This window comes from Gouania willdenowi, chromosome 24 (genome assembly GCF_900634775.1).
Source record: "Gouania willdenowi chromosome 24, fGouWil2.1, whole genome shotgun sequence".
Taxonomy (NCBI): Eukaryota; Metazoa; Chordata; class Actinopteri; order Blenniiformes; family Gobiesocidae; genus Gouania; species Gouania willdenowi.
In genome coordinates, this window is record NC_041066.1 from 13,365,737 (window position 1) to 13,392,832 (window position 27,096).

Genomic DNA, 27,096 nt, shown 5'->3' on the forward strand with positions numbered 1-27,096 from the left:
GTGTGTGTGTGTGTGTGTGTGTGTGTGTGCGCGCGTGTGTGTGTGCGTGTGTGTTGAGGTTTACCTTGTCGTATTTGCTGCTGGAGCCAAAACCAAAGATGAGCAAGTGACCATGAGAATCAGTGGCTGCGAAGTGTTGCCCATCTGGACTGCATTTACAGTCAAATAATGCTCCATGCCCTTGGCCTTCAATCTACCCAAAAAACAAACAAACAAACAAACAAACAAACAGGGTAAGGATAAAGGCTTTATAAAAAAATAAAAAAACATAAACCAGTGGTTACCAACCTTTTACTTGTCGTGAACTCATTTTTATATCACAAATTAGACTTTTTTTTCCCTCTAAAATGAGTTTTTGAACATGTTTGTCATAGAGTGTTACAAATACAGAGTAGGCAGTATTAATGCACAAAGTAACAATATGCAACAACTCAGATATTTTTATACTGCATTTTATTTGAACCAGATTTAAATCTCAGAAAGTGAAAGTATAGAATACAGTCGTTTAGGGTTGTGTGTGGTGTTTTCATATGAAAAAATAATAATTATTATTATTATTTAAGCTATTTGAGCTTTCTGCCTCTTCCTGCTCTGTTTATCTAGTTCTGTGATATTATGTATTGTATAGACAAATAAAATAAATTACTTAATTACATTTTAAAAATAAATCAAAAATGAAAAAGAAAATTTAAATTTGTAATGAGGAAATTTAAAAATGTCATTTTAACCATTTTTTTATTTTATTTTATTATTACTAGATATTTTCAGGCTACCTCAAGGTTTAAAAACCGTGCAAAAAAATTTTTAAGAAATTCTACAATTGCATGCCACTGACACAGCTAGCACTAGACTAGTAGAAGGTAATACAAAAAACAGGAGCAGCTAGTTTATGGAGCCTATGACAACAAAGCGCCACCTGCTGAACCTAAAACAAGATCAACAGAAAATTGAGACACTGCTCAGCCTGTAAACCAGCCATTGTTCATGTTATTTTGATACCTTATCCCATGTAAGAGCTACCCTTAATACTTTGCTACTTCTTTCTTACAACTTGTTCAATGCATTTAAATACCACTTAACTTCCACATCACTGCACCCAAAAGTAATAAAAAAGGCTTCTGAAGTAGAGCTTCATCCTAAGAATCTATCGGCTCAGACACCTGTGCTGTACAAATGAGTTTCCTGCAGAAGTTTTCAACACAAAAAACTCACTCACTTCTGCCAGATATGCTAATCTGCTAATGTAAAGATGCTGAATTTGAACTCTGAAGGAGGAATCTGTGTTCTGCACCTACTGCCTACTTGTTCTAGTCTTTATTTAGACCAGAATTACTACAACTCTGTAATTTTTGTATAATTACATAAACTTCTCATATTTGGACAGTATGCCAGCTCACAATGCAGCTTTCTTTATCTGACAATGTGACATCGTTATTGGTTACCATAGAGATCAAAGCTGATAATAAAATGATTATCATGTTGGATGAGTGTGTCGCATTTTGGCAAAAACTCATCAATACAGAGAAAATACAGACAGATTGTTGAGATCACAAACAAATGAAAAATAGAACCTCAAAGCAAAAATCAATGAAAATAAAAAGCAGATGAAAGCAATAAATCCTAAATATATATTATAATGGAACAAATGTATCTCTTTTGTTTATTCTCTAGCTTATGTAAGATTCATGTAAGCATAACTTGTTGGTTTGTACATGCAGACACCAACAGGAAGTCTCACCATGTTAAAATAGGAGCGGATCTTCACTCCTCTGGCCAGGTCCCACACTATACAGTTCCCATCATGCCCGGCAGAGAAAAGGATTCTGGGATCAAAGGGATGTGGCTCAAGAACAAACACCTCATCCTCATGACCCTGTCAACAAAGAATAAGAGTGGTTTTCTTATAAAAACCTAGATATTTGACATAATGTAGCCTAATAGAAGTCCTATGTAAACAGCAATGAGTGAATAATAATCCTTCCTTTTAGTGTCAATTTTAATAATCACACTGTTGATGTTCATTAATCACATTCACTTTAAGAAACTTTATTCTTTTCCACTTGGAGGGCACATAATATTACCTTTTATACAACACCTATAGAAGAAAATAGCATCACTAACTTTAGACTTGTGTTGGCCAGTATTAAAAATGTGCTATAAATGCTAATAAACACATCAAATAGAAGAACCCAGATTAGCATCACAAAGCTACAGTATGCTCTAAATTGTTGGAAAGAAAGCAGAAGTAAAAGTTGCGAGAGGTATGTAACTACAAGTGTAATTGCATTGATCTTAACTTGATGGCTATTACCCTTGTTTTAATTTAACATTAAAAGATTAGCGTAACGTTTATTAAACAGCAATAGTTATGATCATAGTAACACATTTTTACAACAACAAATATTAATTAAAATGTCATGATTTAAAATGTTGTGCAACCTTTACCCTGAAGCTCATACTAGACAGTTAATGGATGAAGTCCACAGCAAACATAAAGTATGGAGTATTCACTTTAAAAATGTTATCTCTCATGTTTCCTCATCTGTACCCAGAGAGAATATCTAGTTTCTCTCGAATCTGGATGAGAAGCTCACAGTGTACAGTCGACAAGAAATTATTTCACGTGAATCAATCATTTTGGTCCTTTCCAGGGTAGGTTAGCACTACAAAGCTACCATCTTAGGAATTTAAAACCGATTACAGTCCACCATTGTACACCACATGTAGTCTCTGCATCCTAACTTTAATAGAAGAGTAAAAACGTATTTGTCGCTACACAATCAGTAATTTTTCCATCCATCTACTGTCATGATTTAAGTGATTTACCATAGAAATAGAGTTAAACACTTACCACATGTGTCAAAGGCCTGTGCGACATTTGTGCGAAAAATGTGTGTGTGGTGTTAAAGCTTCATACCATCAAGACATGGACCAGGTTTCCAGTGTTGGAGTTCCAGACTTTTAGTGTCAGATTGTTGGCTGCTGTGATCACTGTGCTGTCATGGCGGTCCCAGGCGACCATGGTGACCTTGAGTTTAGTGACCTTGTCTTCGAGTGGAGGAGGGTTGTATTTCCTGCAGAGAAGACATGGATGTCCTTTATACTTTCAGTTCACTTTTAAAAAAGAACCAAAAGTGTTTTTATACCAATCATCAGCATCTTTTTTTCTAAACCTATCTGATAACTGAACCAGACATTTATGGAGCCTTAGGAAAATATTCAAATTTAGTTAGTGTTTATGATTGTAAGCTGGGAAAAGCAACACATTTGTAAGATTTTAACTCCTTTTTCCAGATTTCTACTGTCTGGGCCTTCCATAGCTGGCTTACTAGTTTACTTTATTCATAATGTAAGTTTCCTTAATATAATCAAAGGTATTTCAATTGGGTTTCTTCAATATCTAAAAGGACTTTTAGTAAACTAATCACAAATTCTACAAAAGTTTTTGGTTTTCAAGGAGATGTGAAAGTTTGGCTTAATCTATTGCCTGCAGTTAGTTCATACTCATGTAGTCAGGTAATCCATCACAAAGTCAAAACTTGTGTAAAGTCATTTTTAAACAGATTGTTTATGTGAATTACACTTTACAATGCTTATTGCTTTGACTGAGGAAAAACTTATTGTTTGAAATATTGTTTAACCTTGTTTGCAAAACAGTACATCTTGACGTAACTATTCAGAAAATAGACGCCTACCTCACATCATTCCGAATTATTGCAGCCGACAGGTCTTGGCTACATGAACACTGACAGGAAGGAAAGACTGACATGCACTCGTACAACCACGCACCCTGGTAACTTGGTCTGCATGTCCAGCAAAATGCTCTTCCAGCCCTGAGGCTGCAGCTGCCAGATCCGAGCTGTGCCGTCCCGGCTGCCGCTGACAAATCTGACACACAAAATTATTTGTCAGGTCGATTCCATTCAGATGTTAAAAAGAACAACTTGATTAGAATTTATTATTTGGCATGACAAAAAGCTTCAAACTCAAAAGATTGAGCAAAGACTACATACAGGTCAACACAGGATTTTTTATTTTTATTTGCTTAACTTTGAAAGTCTATTGTATCTTACTTCTGCGACTTTAATTCCAGGCCTATGTCCACCCCTTCCAATAATCAGAATCGATTAATCAATCTTTATTTTTTATTTAAATCCATCTATTAATTACAGGACTGTCTGTGTGTGTTTGTAGATTGAATACGGTATCTCACTGACGCGGTGTCTGCCAGCATGTGCATATCACGAGTTTGTGCATCCCTTATTTTGGACTTATTTGGTGCTGCAAAATGGTTATTTTCATTTTATTTTGAAATCAACGCAGGTTAGACTGGACTGAGGGTCAGACCGGAGAGGGGGGAGTGGCGTCAGAGCAGCCGCACTCACACTGATATACTAGCAAAGCTCTCAATTCGCATTTCATCCTGTGAGGAGTGGGTGCACGCGCGCGGCTGATGCGCGTGTGACAGTGTCGGCCTGTTCTTTCTACGCGGTACCAAAACCACAAAGAGGAAATATTTTAACAGCACCTTAACACCTACAATAAACAGCACTAAACATAACACATTGTGAGCCACACACACGATTTATAGATGAAGTTACATCTGTTTGTATAATAATTACCAACCTTGATGATAAGCACCCCTGCACTAAGAAATGTTAAATACTAAATAAATAGTTTTATGTGTCCTTTATCAGATTCTACCTAAACCGCCGCCCTATACTTAACTTTATCAATTTATCATGTGCACGTCCTAAAGAAATAAACCAGGGAAATCGCACGCGCAATTTTAATTTGCACCTGCAAATGTATCCCTTTATAACACTACAGAGGATGTACACCTCTTTGTACATCCAACCGTCAAACACATACTCATTTGGCCATAATTGACAACTCTACTTAAGCTCCCACTTGAATACATACTTCCGACGGGCACTGTACTAGTATATTTAAAATTCTATATCTGATTTACCTTGATGTGATTGATGTGAGCTTTTCAAGTAGTCATTATTGTATATTTTTGGTGTTTGAAAGTCACTTGTATGTAATGTGCAAGTATAATCTGTGAATGTGTGTCTGTCTGTGCATGAGAGAATTTGCACTTTGAGCAGAATTGATGCTGTTTCTGCTGAGGATAACAAGTCACTTAAGAGTACCTTAAGGTTGTATAAAAACCAAAAGTCGTGCACAAATACAAATGAAATAAATGATTGACAAATACACACACGCAAATGCACACGCACGCACGCACACACACACGCACCCCCCTACCTGTCACTGCAATGTGAAAATTGGATGCTGTCCACTTTGTCCTGGGGGAGAAACAATAATTTAATACATGTTAGAGCCTGCTGTCACTCACATTGGCTGTTACAATGGTATTACAACAATATCCTGAATTGAGAACATTTGTTTTACTAATTTTGAAAAAAATGTGTAAAATAGATTGAAAATGTTTAGTCTCTCAATAAAAAAAAGTGTTTTTCAAGGAAAATAGATTAGATAAAACTAATTCATAAATAATTAGTAATGCACTTTTTTGTCCTGCTGAATACAACATTAATACATACAACAGTATAAACTGCAAGTTCTATTCACATATTATAATAAATAAACTCTCTCGTTTTTCAGGTTAAAAAAGTATTTCTTGGGTTTGTTACCAAAGTCAAACTTGGTAATAAATAAATAATAAATAAGTTTAAAAAAATAAAATAAAATAACAATAACAATAACACATTGTGAACATAGAAATTCCGACTTACAGGTTGAAAAACAATTCATGTTTGTGCATCAGTAACTGTGGACTACATATTTTTCTATTTGAAGGTTTGGCCTTTCCAATCATGCTCTCCTAACATACAATGAAAGCTGTTGTCCATTCAAAGCATTTGTTCTTAAAGCCTGATATTTACTGTAAGAAGAACACACCTAATGACACTCACAAAGGCACCCATAGAGCTTTTGTTTTCTTTTTGCAGCCCTCTCTGTTTTTGTGCCTTCAGAAGCCCTTCTACACACACTCTGGGCCCTTTTCTCCCGTGTGAGAGTTGGAACAGCCGCGCAGCTGTGTGGATATTCTCCCCCACCACTTAAGTGGGATGGGAGAATATGCGTAACTCCATGCATGAAAAACAACCGCTTAAGCACAAATGAAAGAATAGAGCCTTTATGGGTAAATACCTCAGGTTTTACAATATTTTCTAAAAGAAAACTGGTAAGGTCTGACATTGTATTAGTAATAATTTCAGATAAATCATAGCTTTAAACATATCTTTTGCTTAAAAACAAAACAAGTTAATATGGACTCACAGTATGGGACTCAAGCTCAGAGATCTTCTCTGGTTGGCCTGATCCAAAGTAGTAAACTCTGATGATGTGATCAGTGCTTCCTGTAGCGAGGAACATTCCACCTGGAAACGATATTTTAGAATTGCCAGTTTTGAGTTTTGACTTGTTCGGTTCTTGTATCCTACAGTGGTTTTGATTCATTCATGAGGATAAAAATGTGCAGTTTACCTGCACTGAAGGAGGAGCAGATCATCTGGACACCAGGCCGGGAGCGCTCAGTGAATTTACTGGGCCGCTGACTGAAAACACAGACAAAGGCATAATATCATATTCATTGTATGGTTACAGACGACAAAAAAACTTCAGAAAAATATTTCAGTGTTAAAATACTAAGAAAGTTTAGAATAAAACCGTTCCATAATGGTGCTGCACATTAAAAAAAAAAAAAAAGTACTGATATTCCCGTTTTTCACGTTTCGATGCAGGTCTTGATGCCAACCGTGAGGAAGAGTATTTGTGTAGGAGGCTTTGAGTATAATGTATTTGTGTTTCTCACCCAAACTTGAGTGTGTGTGCGTCCCACTGCCAAAAGCAGATGGTGCCATCAGCTCCAGTGGAGGACAGGTAACGCTTGGAGCCGCTACACAGAGGAGAGAACTGCACAGACAAAAGCACAGATGAAAACACTGCTTCTGTGTAGAACACAGGAGAAAATAAAAATGACAGAGAAAACATGATTCATTATGTAAATGAAACTCAACTATATTTCCGGGGACTCACAGTTTTCCCGGTGCTCTTATTGCATGATAGCAGTCATTTTTAATGTTAAACAGTTAAAAAAAATTAAAAGTTCTTACAAAATCTGGTCACATAATCTAGAACATTTAAAGTAAAGATCCTGTTGGGACACTCATTGCTTTGGATATGGTCAGTTTCTTAGGTATTTTGTATTTTATGTATACGTAGAAGTGTAAACTAGGGCACAATAATGTTAAAATTACAAATTTTCCCATAAATAATCTGTGGCCGACTTTAGCTCAAACTGCTCCATATTTTGCCCCTGAACTAAAATGAATCTGACACCCCTGGTTTAGATGGATAAATGTCAAAATCTAATAAAAAAATTCAAATATCAGAGAGGAAGAAAACCTCCTCCTATATGTATTGCCTTATAAAGGCCTCACAATTTCTTTGAGAAGCAATAGTATTGATAATAACGGCCATTTCCAGTTGTAGACTGAGTTATCCATATGCATGATTTAATCAATTTGGATTTCAAAGGCTTAAGTTGAAAAAGGGTTTGGTAAAGCAGAAGTTAGACACAACTCAGAAACAAATTGATCACAGCCATCCAACGTGTAATCCTCATACCTGTAAAGATGTGATGGAGGCTGCGTGTCCCTCGAGCACAGCCAAAGGCGCACAGGTTTGTAAGCACCACACTCTGATGGTCTTGTCACAGGAGCCGGCAGCGATCATGGTGTTCTCATAACTGACAGCCATGTCGGAAATCTCAGCAGCATGGCCGCGCAGCGTTGCCAGCAGTCGCCCATCATCTGTCCCCCAAATCTTTACCAGGCAGTCATCAGAGCCCTAGGAGGGAAAGGAAAACCATTTGTGGTGCAACAAAAAAAAAACCCAGACGTGAGTGAAGACTACTGTCTGAGTTAGTGCTAGAACTGTCTGCTTCCAGGCTAAGTAAGACTAATTAAACAAGCTAAATTGAAAAAGACTGAAAGTGTTTCTGGGTACACTCCAGAAAAGGGAAATGAGAGTACTCGGAACAAAAGATTGACAAATTATTGAGCTAGATTGGAACAAAAGCTTCTAAAGAACACTTAGTTGATTAGAACCAGCAAAGAAAAAGGCCAAGTAAACAAGTACAAACTGTTGGTATTTTCATAATAATTGCCAGATTGCTGTTCCAAACTAACATTATCTTAGATTTTGGTTGATCACACTTGGAAGATCCAAAACTGCATTTAGGGTGCTTTCATATCTATAGTCCGGTTCAGGCTTTGAATCTGCAACATTGTTGCATTTTAATTTGGTCTGGTTTGCTTTCACACTGCTCTTTGCCAAGTGCACCAAACTTCCTAAACAACGTCACGCAGGCAAGCCGGTCGCTCAGGCAACACTCAGGCAAAGAAGATAAAGAAGAAAAAGGCACTTTGGTCAGAAATAATGGAGCAGTGCCAAATCTTTGTGGCCCTAATCTTCATACTTTGTACAACCACGTCCTTCCCTGTGCTGTTTTTAATTACTGAACACTAGGGTTGGGCATCACATCGAATGGTCCCGAGACTAACTTTCTCTCCCGGAATCTCTAAATCTTTTCATTTTGATTGCTACTTTCGATACCCAAAGAAGAATCCACCGGAAGTGTTTGCGCTACCACGTAAAGCCTGGATTGGTTTAGACTATTTAATCCAGAAAGACTTCTGGTTAGCTAGCTCATTTAAAACCTGTAAACCATACGATATATCGTGATATTTTTGCCCATGATGACAATATTATCACAATACAGCAATTCTGCGATCATCTATATATTGCGGGAAAATTCATCCACGATATATTACGATATCTGTGTCACTGAAGAAATTCAGAATTTATCGACTGCACTGAATCCATTTCAAAAGAATTCCAAACTTTGTCAATCAATTTCACATGAATGACAGCCAAGTAAACCAGTGTATACACACTGCACACACACTGACCACAACTAGTCACATGTCCTTGTGTTATGTTTAAGTCTTTAAGGGAAGACTGATACAAAATAATCCTTCACCTAAATATTACGAATGATGTTTGTGCAAAATTAACTTTAAATCATTAAAAACAAAATGAATGCAGAAAATACTAATTTCAGTGGTAGTATTACTAACTTCTCTGTAAACATGGACACATATTTGTGTTGCTTAACAAGCAGAATGAACTTGTTTTATGAAAACTGGAAAATTTCACTGCATATGAAAAATAAACATGTCAGTCAGTGAAATACACGGATCTTCTGTAGCTCTGATGAGATGTTGGTCAAACCCTCTGAGGAGGTGACGCCGCTCAGAGTGCCACTGCTCTTAACAGGAAACGGACGGAGTTTCACAGGCACAGCACAGTTAAGCAGGCACTGGTCGGCTCTGTATTCAGGAGTCAGTGATGATTTGCATAGTTTTTTGGGCAGTTTAGACAGTATTTCTAACGGTTTAGGCGGTGTTTAATGCAGCCAAAAGAGGGGGGAGGGTGAAGGGCTGTGCACCTAATGAGCGCAACCGGGAAACATTTCCCCATTAAAAAAAAAGTTCCTTGCCTCACGGTGACGCATTTCATGCCGATTCTGTCTATTTGATTCCGTCCACCATTCCGTTAATTTTAACAGATTTTATAGGGCCCTATACTTAACTTGTGTAATAAGGAAAAACTGATAAATAAAAAACAAATAAATAAATATCGATATTGGGCGCCAGGAAATCACTAACGTATGGCTAGACAAAACCTTGCGATATATCGTCGTGTATCGGCACGCCCTTACTGAACACACTCATTCCCGCACATGTGCAATTTTTTTTGTGTTTCCTTCTCCATATCATGTTAAGCGTTTTAGCGTTTTTCATACCAGTAAAACCACACCAGGCTTCACTTGAGGCAAACTGAGACGAACACTTTACAGCAGACCAGACTTTACTTGTTTGGTCTGATGAAAGCACCCTTAGGCACCAAGAAAAGCAGTGCAGTCAGAAAACCAAAGAGAAAAAAACCAATGACTGAAAGAGAAAACTTTGTACATCTATTGGTTAAACTGTATTGATCAGCATATGTTTTCAAAATAGAAATCCTACCCTGAATTGTCACATGGAGACTAAGAAAGCCTTTAACAACCCAGGCAGTGTAGAAAATAAACACTGCTCACATTATAGTCACATTATATATCAGCCCATATACAGTACCCTTTAGTTGCAATAAAAAAACAATTGTGTCCCTGTACATTAACAGTTAACTGCTTTCATGGGACCCAACAACCAAAACTGAAACCACGACTCCCACGATAAAGAAAAAAATTAAATCTAGTAAATGAGGTGTTTTGTTGCCTGCAAAGAGCTTTTTAATCTTTCTAAGCTGTAGATAACCTTTTTTGTTTTCAAAAATAGATAACCTTCAAACCTTAAAACATGTGCTGCAAATGTAAAATAAAAACATGAAAAGAAGCTGTGCAAGATTAAAAAACACAATGTATTTTACCACTAACAGTTTGTGATTTAAATGCTTGACTGTCATGAGTTATTTTTATTGAGAGACGGGGGCTTCTTCTGATCAGACGGTTAGTGGTTCAATCCCCTGTTCCATGTGCCTAAGAGTCTTTGAGCAGGACTCTGAACACCTGTACTATAAAGCTCCAACAAGTGAAGTCCATGTTCCATTTATTTATAACCTACACCTGTTTTTTCTTCTTCTGTATAAATCAAGAAGGTTGTTCAATGAGCTGCTCTGAGACAAATAGCACCAATGGGGACATCTGGTTGAAACTGCATTCATTTTATGTCTGAGAAGCTTTGAAGAAAACAGATCACTGTATCAGCATCTGCAGATTTTAAGGGAAATGTAAAATCCCCCATATTTGAATAAACAAAAAAGTCCCCACTCCCCAGCAAGCAGAGCAAACCAGTGCAGGACTGGAGCTGTTATTCTTAGTAATCTGATCAAACCAAAATCCAAGGTTCCTGGGTTTAATTCCCAGGACAAACCAAAACTGTGCACACATGACAGTCCTGAGTCCCAGGTTTGGGCAAATGCCAAAAACGTAAATTAAAGTTAACTTTAATAGGTTACTATTATAATATATTACATTATAACTGTAGTCACAGGGGAACCTGCAGCAAAAAATAAATTAGTCCTTTCCTATGGCCATGATTATGACTGGATTCAACATATCAAATGAATTCAATAAGTGTACTGATCAATTCAACCCCAAATTAATAGTTTAACTGCATCTGTATTCACTTTCTCATTAAATGAAGTAATTACAAGATACACTCAATAATTGATCAACATGCCTTTAGCTGCAACACGTTGGCAGTAGAAGAGATCCAAATATATTAGGATCTATAAATATAATGATCTCGTGTTAAAAGCAAAAGAGAAAAATGAGTGGAAAGAGAGAAAAAGTGTGGGAGACCGAGACTGAATTTTAATTCTGGCACTTGGCCAGTGCCTCAGAGGAAACATTTTCTACAGTTATGATGAGAAATCGGCAAAGGTGGGGGGGAGATGTAGAGAAAGGAACAAAAGAGGGGCAGCATAGGATGAATACAGGGGAGAGGAATAGAGTGAAAGATAATCGGGAAAAAAAAAGAGAGAGAGAAAGTCAATCGAGCACTCCTCCCTCTCAGCAGCCAGCCATTTTTAGAAATTTAAGAAGTGAAAGCTGAAAATGGTGTGCAGCAGCAGGCGGTGCTTGACTCAATTCTCCAAACAGAGTGACAAGATTAAATCAACGCTACTGTTGCATTATGTGTTGGATTCTTGAACATGGTTTAAAAAAATGCTCTACTTAATTCAAAGCTAAGGTTAGGAAACTGTAACCAGAGGTCAGCTTCTGGATTTTGGTGAGTCGAGTAAGTTCTCATTTCTACTTTTACCTCATTCAGTGCCAGCCATTTTCAGAATTTCTACCCCCCTCAGTGCCAGAAGTTTTTGAGCATTTTGACTGATTTTTAAAGACCCACAGAATATTTTGATCTGACTCCAGATTCTGAAAGATTAAAGTATCTAATTTCATCAGAAAAATTTAATTTTGTTTCTAGCTTGTTTCGTTTTTCTGTAATCAGCAGTTGAATAGAGGCAAGTTTCACACAAACCGCCAGTTTGTGACAAAAAGCTGAGAAAAACGGCTTTTTCTGAAAAAATACCATTTGGCATAAAAAAAAACAGACATTTTGCTTTTAAAATAATTAATTACGACCCTCTCCTGTGTTGTGTAAAATGTATTATTATTATTAGTATTTTTGGTAGATGGTCTTATCACAGGTGACCCTCTGTATTTACTATAGGTCACCAAATCTTCCCTAATTCCAACATCTACCCTGAAAACATCAGGTTTTGATAAACATCCACAACTCTGCATCACATACAAAAACGATAGTAATCAAAAACTGTTTTTTTTGTGTGTGTAACACTCAGTGCTACAACATATGGAAACACAACAGTAAAGGAATCGTAAGACTGGAATAATGATTCTGCTGGTGTACGTCTGCCACACTGATCACAGCGTAGAAGCTCAATTCTTATCCACAAATTCCCAGCATGTCGCTAACTGCAGCTAACTGACAGCAGACATTGTAAACAAAAGGGTTGCAGGTTCAAATCCACTGTTGGCCATCACTGCGGGACCTTGAGCAAGTCCCTTAAATGTGCGTCCAGGACTTCATATAATGTGAGATTCTTAATCTTAATGAGACGGTAACACTTTACTTGAAGTTTTATACATAAGGCTGACATTACATTGTCTACAGCATGAATAAGGTGTCAAAAGGCCTGTCATTAAGTGTTTTTCGCTAAATTATGACACCTTTGGAGCTATGTTGGCATTTTTTTGGATTAGGTGGAGGGATATAGTGGGGTTAAGTAGGGTTAGGGTAACAAACAACACTTAATGACAACCTCCATGACACCTTATTCATGCTAATGACTTTTGTCATGTCATAATAATAACAGCGTAATGTCAGACTTTATGTATAAAACTTCAAGTAAAGTGTTACCAATGAGATTCTCCTGGTTAAAGGTATTGTGGAGGATGTTATTTTGGCTTCTAATTCCTTGTGGATTATCAAGACTATTGGTCCTCCTGATTATCAAATATTCTGGTGATATGTTTACACATGGACGTCGTACGTGCGCGCCCCCAGCTAGTTTTGGCTTGCTGCTCATGCGCACTTTCAAGTGTTTATGTGTCTCGTCAGCGACGGTTTCAGCCATTCATTGAAGCTCGCCGTTCTCACTGGGTTAGGAGATTCTTTCACATGATGGCGTGCGCTGAAAGCACAGGTTGGGCTTCCGACTGATGCCTTAGTCAGAAGTAAAGTACGCTTGTATGAGCGATGCCGACACCATTTTGTAAACAGAGCTGGGCACGAGGAAAACTGGGCTCATGCACGCTCTCTCGCACACGTTTAATAGGCGTTCCTTCTTGCACACTTTTAACAGGCGTTTCTTTTCTAAACTTTGGGAAAATCCTCCTCTATACCTTTAAGCAATTTTACTCATCTTCAATCTCTTAAAGGGTACCAGTAGAGAATTTTCATTGCAAGCTCCATCAAAAGATCAAAAGATCGAGTTAGATGCTGAGATCACAGACTTTATCACAACACTGGCCTACAACTTAAGCATAATGGCGGCCACCATTTCTCACAGACGAGCCGTTTCTTCAGTCCTCCTGGATAAGGACTTTTAAAGAAAATAACCCAACTAAACCTCTCGTATTATATATAATCTTTCAATCGAGCTTGTAGATAAACTTCACTCTAGATACCGTTTAAATATTGTTTAAACAGGCAGGATACTGCCGATCCGATCCATGTCTCGTCTAGTAATGTCAACACGCTCATAAACCACATGTAGAAATAAAGCAGCAGGCTTACAGTGAAGATGCGTCGCCCTGTCCTGTCGAAGGTGACACAGTAGACAGACGACAGGTGTCCCAGGATCCTTTTGTGCATCTTCATGTGTTGGTACACAGCAGTGGGAACCAGCTGCCCCAGGCGGTACGAGCCGTTAAGTCGACGGCCAAAGCTCGTCTCCACTGGGTGATTAAAAAAAAAAAAAACAATGAGCCATTGATAGTGTGGAACTGTTTAGGTTGACAAAAAAAAAATATATATATATATTGTCTGTTAAAGGCTCTGTACGGTCTTCATTTAAGAGAAGCATCAGTGTCAAACAATATTGCGCAAGACAAAAATGCTGTGTGCAGTGATGATTGTCAGAAATATATTCACACAAATGTTCTTTTATTTACCAATGTTTGGTGGGCTCCCATAAATAATAGGCGGCTCTGGTGGTCGCCCACAATGCAGTGCAGCCAAGGCTGAACCCTTCCACACCACATGCTTGCAACCTGTAACAAGACAAATGTAAACGTTAATTCCAGAATTAACTTCCTGACACAGAAATAGTTATACATCACACACTTTCACCATATTTCCCCATAAAAGTAGTAGCAAGTACTTAATACCACATAACTCTATTAATCCCTATTAAGTATCTTGTTTTTAAGGTCTATTTAGAACAGTGTTTTTCAACCTTGGGGTCGTGACCCCATGTTGGGTCACCTGGAATTAAAATGGGGTCATCTGAAAAGTCTAGTCATTATTATTATTTTTTTTTTTTTAAATCCTGATTTAAAATACGTATTTTTTGTATTCAAATTAAAACACCACAAACAATATAAAACCTCCTAAACTTTCGCTTTCTCAAATATAAATCTGTTTTAATTACAATAGCTGAGCAGTAGGGCTGGGTGATTCTGATTCTGATATAGGCCAAAACTAATATCTCCATATTTAAAAAAAAAAAAAAAATGTTGATATATGACATAAATCTCATATTTTTTTAACTAAGACAATTTTGGGTTAAATTTGCCCACACAGACACATTTATTAACCAACAGCTGCACAATATGTTCTACTTTAGTCTTTTTCTACTATAAGGGACAGCACGTGTGAGTGAGTTCTGTGGTGTGGCTTGTTTAAGGGAAGGTCTGGGTCAGCACCAGTGTTAGGCGGTAACGCGTTATTACCGCCCCAACGTTACTTTTGACAGTAACTAGTACTCTAACGCAATATTTTTTTAAAGAAATAGACTCAGTGCGTTTGTCCGTTACATGGCTATCTGCAATGTGTTTCCTGTTTACAATGGTGCTACATATTTTTACTAATCTGCCTCCAAAAGATACAGGCATCGGTGAAGCCCTAAGCTGACGCTGCGTTGGTGGACGCCCTGGACGTGATGGAAGCCTCTGCACCGAAACAACAGCGGCTATAGATTTTAACTGGACTGTGACTGTTAACCAGGGACAGATCAACAGAGCTATAGCACAGTATGTTGTTGAAAACATGCAGCCTGTCGCTACTGTGGAGTCACTGCTTTCAGCAGCTCGTTAGCCTGATACCATGTCTCATGCATTGCATTTTGTAGCTTTTTTTCCATATTTATTTTTATAAGCATATACAACAGTAGAATCTGCACAGCTTACTTTACATATGTTAAGGTGCAACTCTTAGGTTGTGCTTAGGTTGAAAAATTGCTCACTTTTTAATTTTTAAATCGGGGCTTTTGCCTTTAATTGGCCATGTAATGTTAGTACATTAATGGAATTCGTCCTCTGCATTTAACCCATCCCTGAGGAGCAGTGGGCAGCCATTTTTGCGAGCAGCTGTTTTATGCTTTACATGCACATAATTTATGGTTGTATTCCATGTATTCCAAATGTTAATTCAGATTTCTTTCATTTATTTACTTTAGAAGGTTTTGTGTGTTTATTTTGTACGTTGTTGGTAGTTTTTGTACTTACGCTGTATAAAGGGAACATTCTGAGGGCTAAACACAACCGTTTTTATGACGCTGAAGCCACTAAAAAATTTTTATCCTTGATTCTGAATAATGTTCAGTTTGTTTTGTGTTAATTATTTCAGAATTCCTTGTAACATTTTCAGTTTCTGCTCGTCTCAGGTAAATAAACTGACATTGAAAAAAATACTTTGTGTTTCAGACAGATTGGTGTTTGTACAGACTAATACTGGGCAGAGTTTATTTCTGTGAATGCAAATGATTAGAAACTGTAGAGTTGGACCCAAAACAATTTCGTTTATCAAAGGCTTTTATCCAAAGAAATGTTAAGACAGGAGCAGTTGGGTAGGCTGGATTCAAACCACTGACCCTCTGATTGCAAGCCAGCTTCCACAGAACTGATATGAAGCTGTACTGACACAAATGAACGAAAAAATAATACATTCTTTAATTCTAAGTAACTTAAAAGTTACTTTTTCCAGTAACTCATTAGTTTTTGATGCAAGTATTCCAAAATAGTAACTGAGTTACTTTATGAATGAAGTAACTAGTAACGGTGAATAGTTAAGTTTTTTCAGTAACTAGGACAACACTAGTTAGGGCACACAACTGTGCTTTTCATGTACTGAAAAGCAGAAAAAGCAGCCACTCATAAAACCAGTATTTTAAAGCCACACCGTGGACTTTATGACCTAAAGAGTTGAGGCATATGTTAATTTAAATGATTCCTCAGGCCAATATACAACGCTTGACAGTATCAATGCTCCGAGCGGGGCTGCCCTCTTGAAATCCTGTCCATGCAAGTTTGGAGAAGGCGCACCGTCGTTGGCCAGGTCATGTGACCTGGGGAATGTATCACTTTAAGACAGTCACGTGACCACAGGCTCTGATATACTCATGAAGTTAAGGCTTCTACTACTATTTTTCCACCTGATCGACTCCTAGTCATGACCGAGGCAAGCGAGAAGTTTAAAACTGCTTCTGAGGAGGCACTTCAATCGCCCCTGATGAGTCACTTGAACGTAGCGGTGCTTTTTGGTCACTCCATCACTTTATCGCTCCACTGATGCGATGACCAGAGAATAGTGCGTGTGTGTGTGTGTTTAGAAGCAGTGACAGAGGAGAGAGAGAGAGGTCTGATCACTTCTTTTCCTTCTTCTCCGGCCATATGTTTACAGCACTTATCGTAAACAGCTCCGCTTTTACGGTTTAAATGATCAACTTACGGAGTTACTAAAGGATGAGTTCACTCAAAATGTAGGAAGAATTTATCCGCTTTAATTTTGCCCCGATAAACTGAGGAAGTGTAGTACAGCCCTCCGCTGCAGCCGTCTGCACTGTAGGGGAGGGAGCAGTGAGGGGCTGTTGCCGCGGCTCTACAGACAGTGAAGGACGGGAGAGTTGTCTCTTGAAGTTGCTTAAAAAGTTCACATTTTTCAACTTTGAGCAATGAGGTTGCGTTTGACCTCGTCGCTCAAATCACGCAATTCACGTCACTTGAGGGGGGTTAACTTTAGATCACGTCATTTACATTGATTTGAATGTAATCTAACCGCTTCAGTGCTGCGGTGCTCGTGGCCACAAGGGGCGCTTGTGTGAAAGTTACAGGTCCAGCGCCCCTAGTGGCCAAAAGTTACACAGTGTTGTTTTAAACAAAATAAGATCAAATAAAATAAAAACATTTATATTGTAATTTTCTATATCGCCAAACCAGAAATCTTGATATATCTTGAATCTCAAGATATTGCCCAGCCCTTCTGAGCTGGCACATCTTGTCACTTTGTGCTCTCACGCTGGTCTACTCTGTATTTGTAACACAGCATAACAAACATGATCAAAAACTAATTCTACAGAAAAAACATCTGAGGGGTAGCCAGATATTGAACTGGGGTCACAACCCAAAAGAAGTTTGGGAATCACTGATTTAGAAACTCTTCACATGAATCCATAATTAAAATTCCTGATTTTATAGTTTTAAACTCCAAATCTGTAATGAATTGAGGGAAATCAACATAAAAAATAATCTTAAAAAATTGCATCCAAGCTTTGAAAGATTAACATTTTAGGGTAATTGTTTATTGACTGTCACTACAACAAGAATGAGTTAGCATGACCAAAATCAACATGTCCAAGTTGGTCTAAATCCAAAAACCATAAGAAGCAAGGGGGGAAAAAAGCCAAAACGTAACTATTTGAACACAAGTTACTGCCTTACTTTTGGCAGTACGTAGAAGGTTCTGCCTGCCGGCCCCCAGCAGGCTGGTGAGTCCTGGCACGCTGGCTGGAACTTCGCTTTCCAGCAGAGGACAGATCCTGGTGCAAATCTGCAGCAGGTGATCTGGAGTGATGTGTCTGTAGAGCCTCACCTGAACAGAAAGAAACACTGAAATTAGGTTATATTCAAAATGGCACCACCAAACAGACGGGCTGCAAGAATAAGAAATGAGGAAAAAGAAAGGCGCGTTGCAGCCACAGTGTGTTGAGCCAAAATGTCAAACATGTTTTGCTGCTGAGCCTGCTAAAACTTTGACAAAGGACAATAAAAAAAAAAAAAAACTATTTCTGCAAAGACGGGGATACGTCAACAAATTTTAGCAACAACAAAAAAAACAATCAGACTCTTAGGAAAGCAGAAAACATAGTGTTATTAATTATGTGTAAAAATAAAAAAGAATACCGGTAATTAAGTGAAAATTGTAGTCACACAATTAAGACTTGTTCTTATTTTGTAGATTTTTAGTTAGATTTTTGGCTTCAGTTACAAAAAACATCAATAAGATAAACAAATGCAAACCTTTTTTTTTTTTTACATTGTGATAAATCAGTGTTTCTCAAATAGGGGTACATGTAACCCTAGGGGTACACAATGGCACTACAGAGGGGAGAGAGAGAGAGAGAGAGAGAGAGAGAGAGGAAAATTAACAAATAAAAGCATTAAAAATATGGGTATTTGTAATGTTTCTTTTTAGTGACAATGTATCATCATCATAATGATGACAAAAACTATAGAAATTAATCAATTCAAGAGGCACTAAATACTGTTTCATTCCACTTATTTAATAATGAGATTCTTTATAAAGTGTGTTATCACTCATTAATTCCATCATCATTATGCTCTATTGTTGTTTTTTATAGTATTCTGAGCAAAATGTTGTAGTCAAAAAAATGGGTACTGAATAAAAAATACCAAAAACTAAAGCACAAAAGCAAATAAAAGCAGTGTGTGTGTATGTGTGTCTCCTAAACAAGAACACACTCAGTTGGTTCACATGCAGCAAATCACCAAAAGGGATAGAAGGGGGCGTGGCATCCAACACAACCATGAAGTACCAGTAAACGCTGATATAAACACAAGATTCCACTGACACATGGGGACAATCCAGCATGGCCTACTTAGAAACAACACACATGGCTGAACGACTAAAGACAGAAAAACACACACTAGGACGGGAGAGAGACGCTGCGTTCAACGTTATTTATTCATTAATAATAAACATGTATTTGATTACTGCATCAGTTCAAATCGGTAGTGCAGATACTGCTTTTGTTTAAGACACATTTGGAAAAAAATACACCAGAAATCACACAATTTCTCCTTGATACGATTCAGTGACACACATACACACACACAAAAAAAAAAACCCAAACACAATTAAAGACCGTTTGATTGTTATAAACAATCTTGCAGATTCAACAATGTGATCAGAGCTTCTGAGCACACAGTAGTTTTATTTACAATGCATAAACGTAAATATATTACAATCCAAACACATGCACCATAAAAACATGAAGTTTTAAACGTGTTAGACACCGCGCAATAATTAAATCATCGTTATTGTGGAAAGCAACAAAATTGGCAAAGACTCATATCAATTAGAATTCACTAAATAAACCACAGCTGTCTAAGCATATAAAGAAGAATGCAAAGCGTTAGCAAAGCAAGCTCGTTGTCATATTATTACACATTATTAGTTCAAATCACTCAATTGGATTAAAAAGCTAGATGAGTTTAGCAGAGAAAGACCCCTATCAATAAAAACCGTGCTGCTGTCTTTTATTATTATCTTCTGCTTTGTGGCACTTTGAGATTGTATGCAAAGTGCAATTAATACAAATATTATTATTATTATTATTGATAATCATAATAATACTAATAATAATAATAATTTTAGCAGGATTACTATTATTATTGCAACAACACATCATCAGTCGGGCAAAACTACGACGGTCTAAACCCTGCTCACTTTCCCTATTAGTGGAATATTAATAATTATTATTTTTATTATCATCATCAATAGCAATGTACCATTTTAAGAAGTTCTGTATGATTTTTTTTTAAGATTGAGTCTTTAGTAGTAATAATAATTAGTATCAATTATTAATTATATAATTAATTATTAGTATATTATTAGTAGTAATAAGAAGAATAATAAGCAATACCCCTGTGTGCCCTTGAGCAAGGCGCTTAACCCTAACATCATTTTTAGTGTCCAAAAAGTGACAATATAATGTACTGTGTTTGGAATTCTCGCTAATAATAGGAATTAGCTACATTTAAATATAATCAACGACAGATTTAGATTAAGTGGGATACACTAGTCATCATTTTAAAAGACAGACTACAGGTTTGAAAAACAGCCAATTGTGTCCCATATTATGAGTTTTTATTAAGCTAATTTAATTACCCCCCCCCCCCTTATTAAGTGATTCAAATAATGTTGAATTTTACTACATCATTGATCGCTTTCTTCGCGCAGTTACAGAACCATCTCCAGATACCAACGCAGAGAAGGCCCTTCAATCCTGCCACAAGACTCCCCGTTGCTATTTGATCTAATAATTAAAACCCCTCTGCAGTGTTTTAATACGGTGAATTTATGCACAAAAGACAGGAGGGGGTGCTGGGAAAGGGAGGGAGAGCCCAGCGATCCGAGCAGAGAGAGATGAGATGAGGCAGAGGCAGGAGGGGGAGGAGGAGGAGGAGGAGGAGGAGGAGGAGGAGGCTGTCAATAAATCCTTAAAAGTGTAAATTCACATTCAGTCCGAGCCACACTTCACTGCGATCACGCTTTTAGAATCATGTACAAGAGGGGTCGGGGAATGATGACGAAAAATGGCTATTATGCACATTTCTTTTAAGAAAAAAGAAGGGGAAAAAAATGCCATAAAAGTCTAAATGAAGACTGTTATTAATAAATAACAACGATCACAAATAGAAAAAAAAAAATCAGATTGTAGGTTTTAAACAGGCTGATAATAGAGTAAAAAGCGATGATGAGATGAATTCACTCTACGCCCCCCCATTGGTTAAAAAAACGCATTCAGGCGAGCCCTTGTTTGTTTACGCGACAATTTCCTATTCCCTTTAACACCACGATGATAATAATAATAATAGTAATAATAATAAATACATCAGCACAACTTTACCTCTCATCATCTCCAAAACACGAGCCTGAGCCTCCAACAGTAGATCTGCTCCTTTGCTCACCCAACTTCACTGTAAACGCTATTAATATTCTTTAATAAATGCGTTTCATTTCTGTCAAACTCTTTACAAGTGTTTACAAGCCATACGCACACACACGCATTAAAAAAAGCACAAAAAAGCGCCTCCATAGCTGAGTCTCTCCCTGTCTTGTGGCGCATGGAGTCCCTCCTCCGGATCCTGGCGCTCCTACACCACAACACACTCATGACGTATCAACAATTCACACACACGCCACTTTTACTACAACTATTGCGACCTTTTCCGCACATGCACAGCGCACGCACACACACAGGGGTTGAGACCCTCGAGGTGTTAAAATCAGTCCTAAAAAAAAAAAAAAAAAAAAAGAAAAAAAAAAAAAACCCCAACACACACAATCTGCAGCTGAAGCCGTTTTCTCACTTCGCCACCTGATTTAAAAATTGCGGGAAATTCAATTTCTATTTTGCTCTCTAAAAACTTTTCCCCTACGTTATATACAGCAGCCTTACCAGGTTTTCATACGTCCCGGGGTGCTCCTCCCCAGTCCAGTCCTGTCTTTTGGGTAGCAGCTGGGATGGAAACACAAAAAAATAGGCTTTTGGTGATTTAAATTCACCATGTGGTGTGGTTTTTGCACTATTTTTCAAAATAAAATGAAAAATAAAGCACAGTGACACAGTGCATGGACTACGACTCTGCCCCATTGCTGACTGCTTACCTGCTTCTCATCCACCTCCCTTATCAGCGTCTGAAAACGGCAACAAAACACGAAATTACACCTCATAACAAACACAGGCGTGTTGTAAAAATATCCCAGAATCTATAAAAACCAACCTCGGCTGCTTCTTGACACGGTCCAGCCTGTAGAAACCGGGCTATTAGGAAGTACAGTTCTGGTATGGTTGGAGGTTGAGAAGAGGACAGGGACTGCGTTAGACGAGGAAGGCAACAGAGGAAGCTGGGGATAGATTAAAACACCACTGGTGCCTTTTATTTTTACTCACCAGAAGTCAGCTGCGCGATGTGCGTACTGTCTGAAGCCATTTTGGTGTTGTTTGCCTGGCCAGCGCCACAGCCTGTGTGCTGGGTCTGGGTGGCTGCCCTGTAGCTGTCACTGTTTATCCACCAGGAAGAGGCTGCCTCCATTCACCAGCGCTAGCAACGAGTCCCGGCTGCTCACTCTCCCCCTCCGCCTGTCGACAAATAGTGCGCGCCACGCGGTTTAAAGAGAATAAGGCTCATTTTTCACGACATATACCGAACAATAAATACACATTTGGGTTATTAGTCGTCGATTTAAAATTAAGAAGGTTTACTTTAGAACTTTAATAGGGGGTTTCTTGTGTCCCCTCCCCCTCATAGGAAAAAAGCGCAAACCCTTTTGCGCAGGGATACAAGTGAGTATACCCTACACTTACTGAGGGGGTAGAAATGGCAGCCTGCTACAAGAGCGGATTCTGCTGCAGAATAACTATTATTTTAACACCTTAACGACATTTCTCATACCTTAATAATTATGCTATGCAACTGAGTGTTTTACATTTTACTATGACACTAATGGTGTCGTTTTTTTGTATCTGTAGCGACGGATATAATACATATGGCTCCTGTGTTCGATAAGGATTATTGTTATGAATTTTTTTTTTTTTTTTGCAATTAGAATAACGAACCGCTGCCGGTTTCACCTCCGTTAACGCTCACGTAATAGTGTAACAAGATGTCTGTCAAATGTCTCACACCCACTCCCCAGGAGCCGTTTGCGAAGGGAAGTCGTCCATTTCTCTACCAAAGACCGCCTGGCAGTAAAATGGGGGAAGGGTTTGGGGATGCGGTTTAATGAATGAAAAGCCCGTGAGTTACACACATTTAATGGCTGTTAGGATGTAAGATAAACCGTGGAGGAGGACGAGGCTGCACAGACATGACAGCACTAGACATCTCTCTAACACACAGCTGTGTGCATCCATGGCGACACGTTTAGGTGCTGACTTGTAATAATAAAAACAACATAATAATAATAATGGCATAGGTGTTGTAGCATTATTACACTCAACTCAATTTCACACAATTGTTATTATCATTATTTGTTGTCTGTCTATTACTATTACAAAACACAAGTACATCCATAGTGTTTTTTTTTTTATTATCATTTTTTTTAACTTCTCTTTCCTTGTAATTCTAAATCAGTCTATTCTCCAAAAATATTGTGTGTATTTATTTGCACACCAAGCATATAAAGAATATATATATATATATACGATCTTAAGACTATATAGAATTAAGCCATTACCTTTTTATTTTATTATTATTATTATTTTAATAAAAGGTCTTATAGAACAGTGCTTCCTAAACTTTTTGTGCCCAAGGACAAGTACAAATCTGAAGGCACTACTATAGTGCAAACCAACCTTTATAATACGTGTTTTCACTCATATCATGTACAATATCTGTACATGTGCATACTTATTTACTAATACCAAATAAAATGTGACAAAGACAACTGAATTTCTCGTGAAATATGTATTAACGAAATAATAATAATTAAAAAAAAAATAGGTAAAGTTTGCCTCTGTACTATGAAATGAGTGCATACAAAGTAGTAAAAAAAAAAAAAAAAACGTGTAGTTGTATATTGCAATAAATGTATGGTTGACACCAAATTCTACTGCGCACCCGGACTTGCCTCACGTGCACCGTTTGGGAATCACCGTTATAGAGCATCAGCTATAATCCAAAACATTTCACTGAAGACAGCACTGTTTTTAAAGGTTTTGTCTATATTTAAATAGGGCTGGGCAAAAAAATCGATTTATCGAATTTGTTGATAAAAACTATTTTTATTTTGCAAATTTTAGTTTATTTTTGTATTTATTTATTTCCACCACAGTTTTTTCGGACTTTTTCGCGTTACGTCCTTGTGGTTTACCGTAGCGCAATGTGAGCCAGCCCCCTCTTTGTTTACATTTGTTTACTCTGAATATATGCTATATGTGTGCTACAGGCATGTCTAATTTTTTTTTTTCTCGCACTATGCTGAGATGCTAAGGGAAGAGTTTTTTTTTTTTTTTATTTGTAATGTTATACGTTTCTTAATCAGAAAACTTCAGAGACTGTGACTGTTGCTGTTGTACTTTTGCTTAAACCTGGGTTGAAGCTTGAAATTGTTGAATGACAGAGCCTCATTTACTTTTTATTTTGGGATTGTTCTATGCATTTTAACTTTTGAGGACAATCACAGCAATAAAGTTGCACTTTTGACAATATATCTGATGTCTGCAGTGATTTTTAAGTGCATTGGAAAAAAAAAAAAATAGAATCGAAACTCAAATTTTTCTTCAAAAAATTGGAGATTTTTTTTTGTAGGCAAAATCGCCCAGCCCTATAAATTAAAAAAAAACAAAAAACATTTATATGAGCAATCACTGACAAACTATTAAGTGGAAAACCCTTTTTTTAAAAAAAAAAAAAACCGAAAAAATCTCTCTGAAGAGAAGACCATCATCCTTGGCCTATTGGGGATGCAAGAACACAATGTGTAACACTTTACTTGAAGTTTTATACATGAGGCTGACATTACGCTGTCATTATCTGTCATTAGTATGAATTAGATGTCATAAAGTCTGCCATTAAGCTGTCATTTAGTGTTGTTCGCGAAATGATGACACCTTTGGAGCTATGTTGACATTTTTTGGGTTAGGTGGAAGGATCTAGTGGGGTTAGGATTAGCGTTAGGGTAACAACACTTAATGACAGTCTTCATCACACTTTATTCATGCTAATGACAGGTGTCATGTCATAATAATGACAGTGTAATGTCAGCTTTTATGTATAAAACATCAAGTTAAGCATTACCAAATAATGAAACCACAGAGAGAGTAAAACAGGACAGAATAGAAATCTGATATCACAAGCAATTGTTATTTTCCTTTGTAGAAATGGAGACTTCTGCCATACCTTATGGTTATTACTGGAACATTTGCAAAAATAATGACAGACAGCAAAACACAGAATCATTAAACACGAGGTGTGATGTTAAATTGTCCTTTGTGCCAAAAAATGGTGGTAACATGATGTTTACCATTTGAGAGTGGTATGGGAGCTGTGTCTCAGATATGGGAAGGATGTACATTTTTGGACCCATCATCAGTAGAGTTCCTTTGAATCAAGGGGTGTTTCGGACCTTTTTTAAACACTAGGCACCCTCATCAAAGGTGGCCAGCTACAGGGTGCTATATGCCAGTTTTTAAAATTCCATAAAATAACTAAATCAAATTGCGTGTCCTCTCTGACTGATGCTGGGTATCTTTCACCTCTTCCTTCTGGCCCTGCTTTCTGACTTTGTCCATTTTATACAAAAGGAATGGGACGAACTTTCTTGTGGAACGGATTTTTTGCCACAAAATGTAAAAATACACAAAACTTTATCACAGAGCTTTTCAACCTCGGGGTCGCCTGAAATTGACATTAATTCTAGAATTTAAAAACAGTCTCTGGGGTCGCCAGAAATTTGTGACATCAAATGGAGTCATGACCCAAAAAAGGCTTGTTTCACTGCTAAAGAATATAAGCGCATTATTATTAGACATACAGGTAAAAAAAATATAAAAAAATATCTGTGGAAGTCATTGGGCAGTGTTGAATAAAATTGAAAACACTTGTTCTAACAAACAATAGTTCCTATAAAACTAAATGGTAGATAAGCTTAAAATTGCGTTAAAAACTATAGCATGTAGAACAGAACCACAATCTACGCAGATGCTCATTTAAATGTCTTACATGGCATTTATTGTCTGCTAATTCAGCATTTATTTAAATTTTAATGACTATTGACATTTTTTAGTCAGCTGTTTCAACTAACTATTATTGAAATAAATGTAACTACTTATATGCAGACTATTTTTTGACTAGTTTAAAAGTTTTCTGTTGTGTTAGAATATGTCATTAACTGGAAACCATGCAAAACTCAATTTCAGTGAGAGACAACCTATAAATACATATATCTATTCTATCCATCCGTCCATGAATCCAACCATCCATATTTAAAAAAACAGCAAATGACTAATGCCACATGTCATCTATGCAAACAATATTTAAGAAATAATTTTGAATGAATTAAGAGAGTTTACTACAAATTTGAGCAATTTTTTTAGGTGTTGTGTGTCTACTTGTGCTGGCTGAGACAACCACAAGGAGGCAACCTCATTCTGTGTTAGCAGAAAGCATTGAGGGGTCAAAGGTCAGAGAGAATAACAGCTCATCCCCTTCTGTCAAACACATGTTGCTCTGACACTACTTCAATAGGTTTTCCTCTTCAGTTATCAGATACTCATATTGTCATGTGCTATGTGAGATATTCATATATATTTGATCAAAACAATGTGTTTACATCCAAAACCAACATGTCTTTCATTGACAATAATATTTTATCTCGTGTAAAAACTTCACCTCAATGAAACCTGATGAGAGCAAGAAATCGGTTTGATAATGAACAAATCATCGGTAACGATTGGGCATCTGTTGATTAGCATATGTCACCAACTATAGGGCGACACGTTATTTCTTCCAGGATATCTCTGTACTTGGCCGCATTCATCTTTCCTTCAATTGCAACCAGTCGTCCTGTCCCTGCAGCTGAAAAACACCCCCGTAGCATGATGCTGCCGCCACCATGTTTCACCGTTGGGATTGTATTGGGCCGGTGATGAGCAGTGCCTGGTTTTCTCCACACATACCACTTAGAATTGATGCAGATAATCTTATTTCTCATAGTCTGGGAGTCC

At 37.4% G+C, this 27,096-nt stretch overlaps 1 protein-coding gene across 4 annotated transcripts in view; it reads right to left on the reverse strand.

Moving 5' to 3' along the window:
• phip (PHIP subunit of CUL4-Ring ligase complex) overlaps nt 1-22,496 on the reverse strand; it is a 40,601-nt gene extending 18,105 nt beyond the window's left edge. For 3 of the 4 annotated variants that reach the window (XM_028439374.1, XM_028439373.1, XM_028439376.1), the window contains exons 1-16: nt 22,321-22,496; nt 22,151-22,209; nt 22,035-22,064; nt 21,826-21,885; nt 18,062-18,212; nt 14,297-14,395; nt 13,920-14,080; nt 7,660-7,881; nt 6,845-6,945; nt 6,517-6,587; nt 6,310-6,410; nt 5,272-5,312; nt 3,790-3,888; nt 2,918-3,074; nt 1,739-1,873; nt 65-193 (exon numbers count right to left, since the gene is read on the reverse strand). In XM_028439374.1, coding sequence (XP_028295175.1) covers nt 65-193; nt 1,739-1,873; nt 2,918-3,074; nt 3,790-3,888; nt 5,272-5,312; nt 6,310-6,410; nt 6,517-6,587; nt 6,845-6,945; nt 7,660-7,881; nt 13,920-14,080; nt 14,297-14,395; nt 18,062-18,212; nt 21,826-21,885; nt 22,035-22,064; nt 22,151-22,209; nt 22,321-22,462 — 1,758 coding nt within the window. In that variant the 5' untranslated portion in view covers nt 22,463-22,496. The remainder of the gene's footprint in view (nt 1-64; nt 194-1,738; nt 1,874-2,917; nt 3,075-3,789; nt 3,889-5,271; nt 5,313-6,309; nt 6,411-6,516; nt 6,588-6,844; nt 6,946-7,659; nt 7,882-13,919; nt 14,081-14,296; nt 14,396-18,061; nt 18,213-21,825; nt 21,886-22,034; nt 22,065-22,150; nt 22,210-22,320) is intronic. The other variant, XM_028439375.1, reaches the window with a different exon arrangement.
• Nucleotides 22,497-27,096: the final 4,600 nt, after the last annotated feature.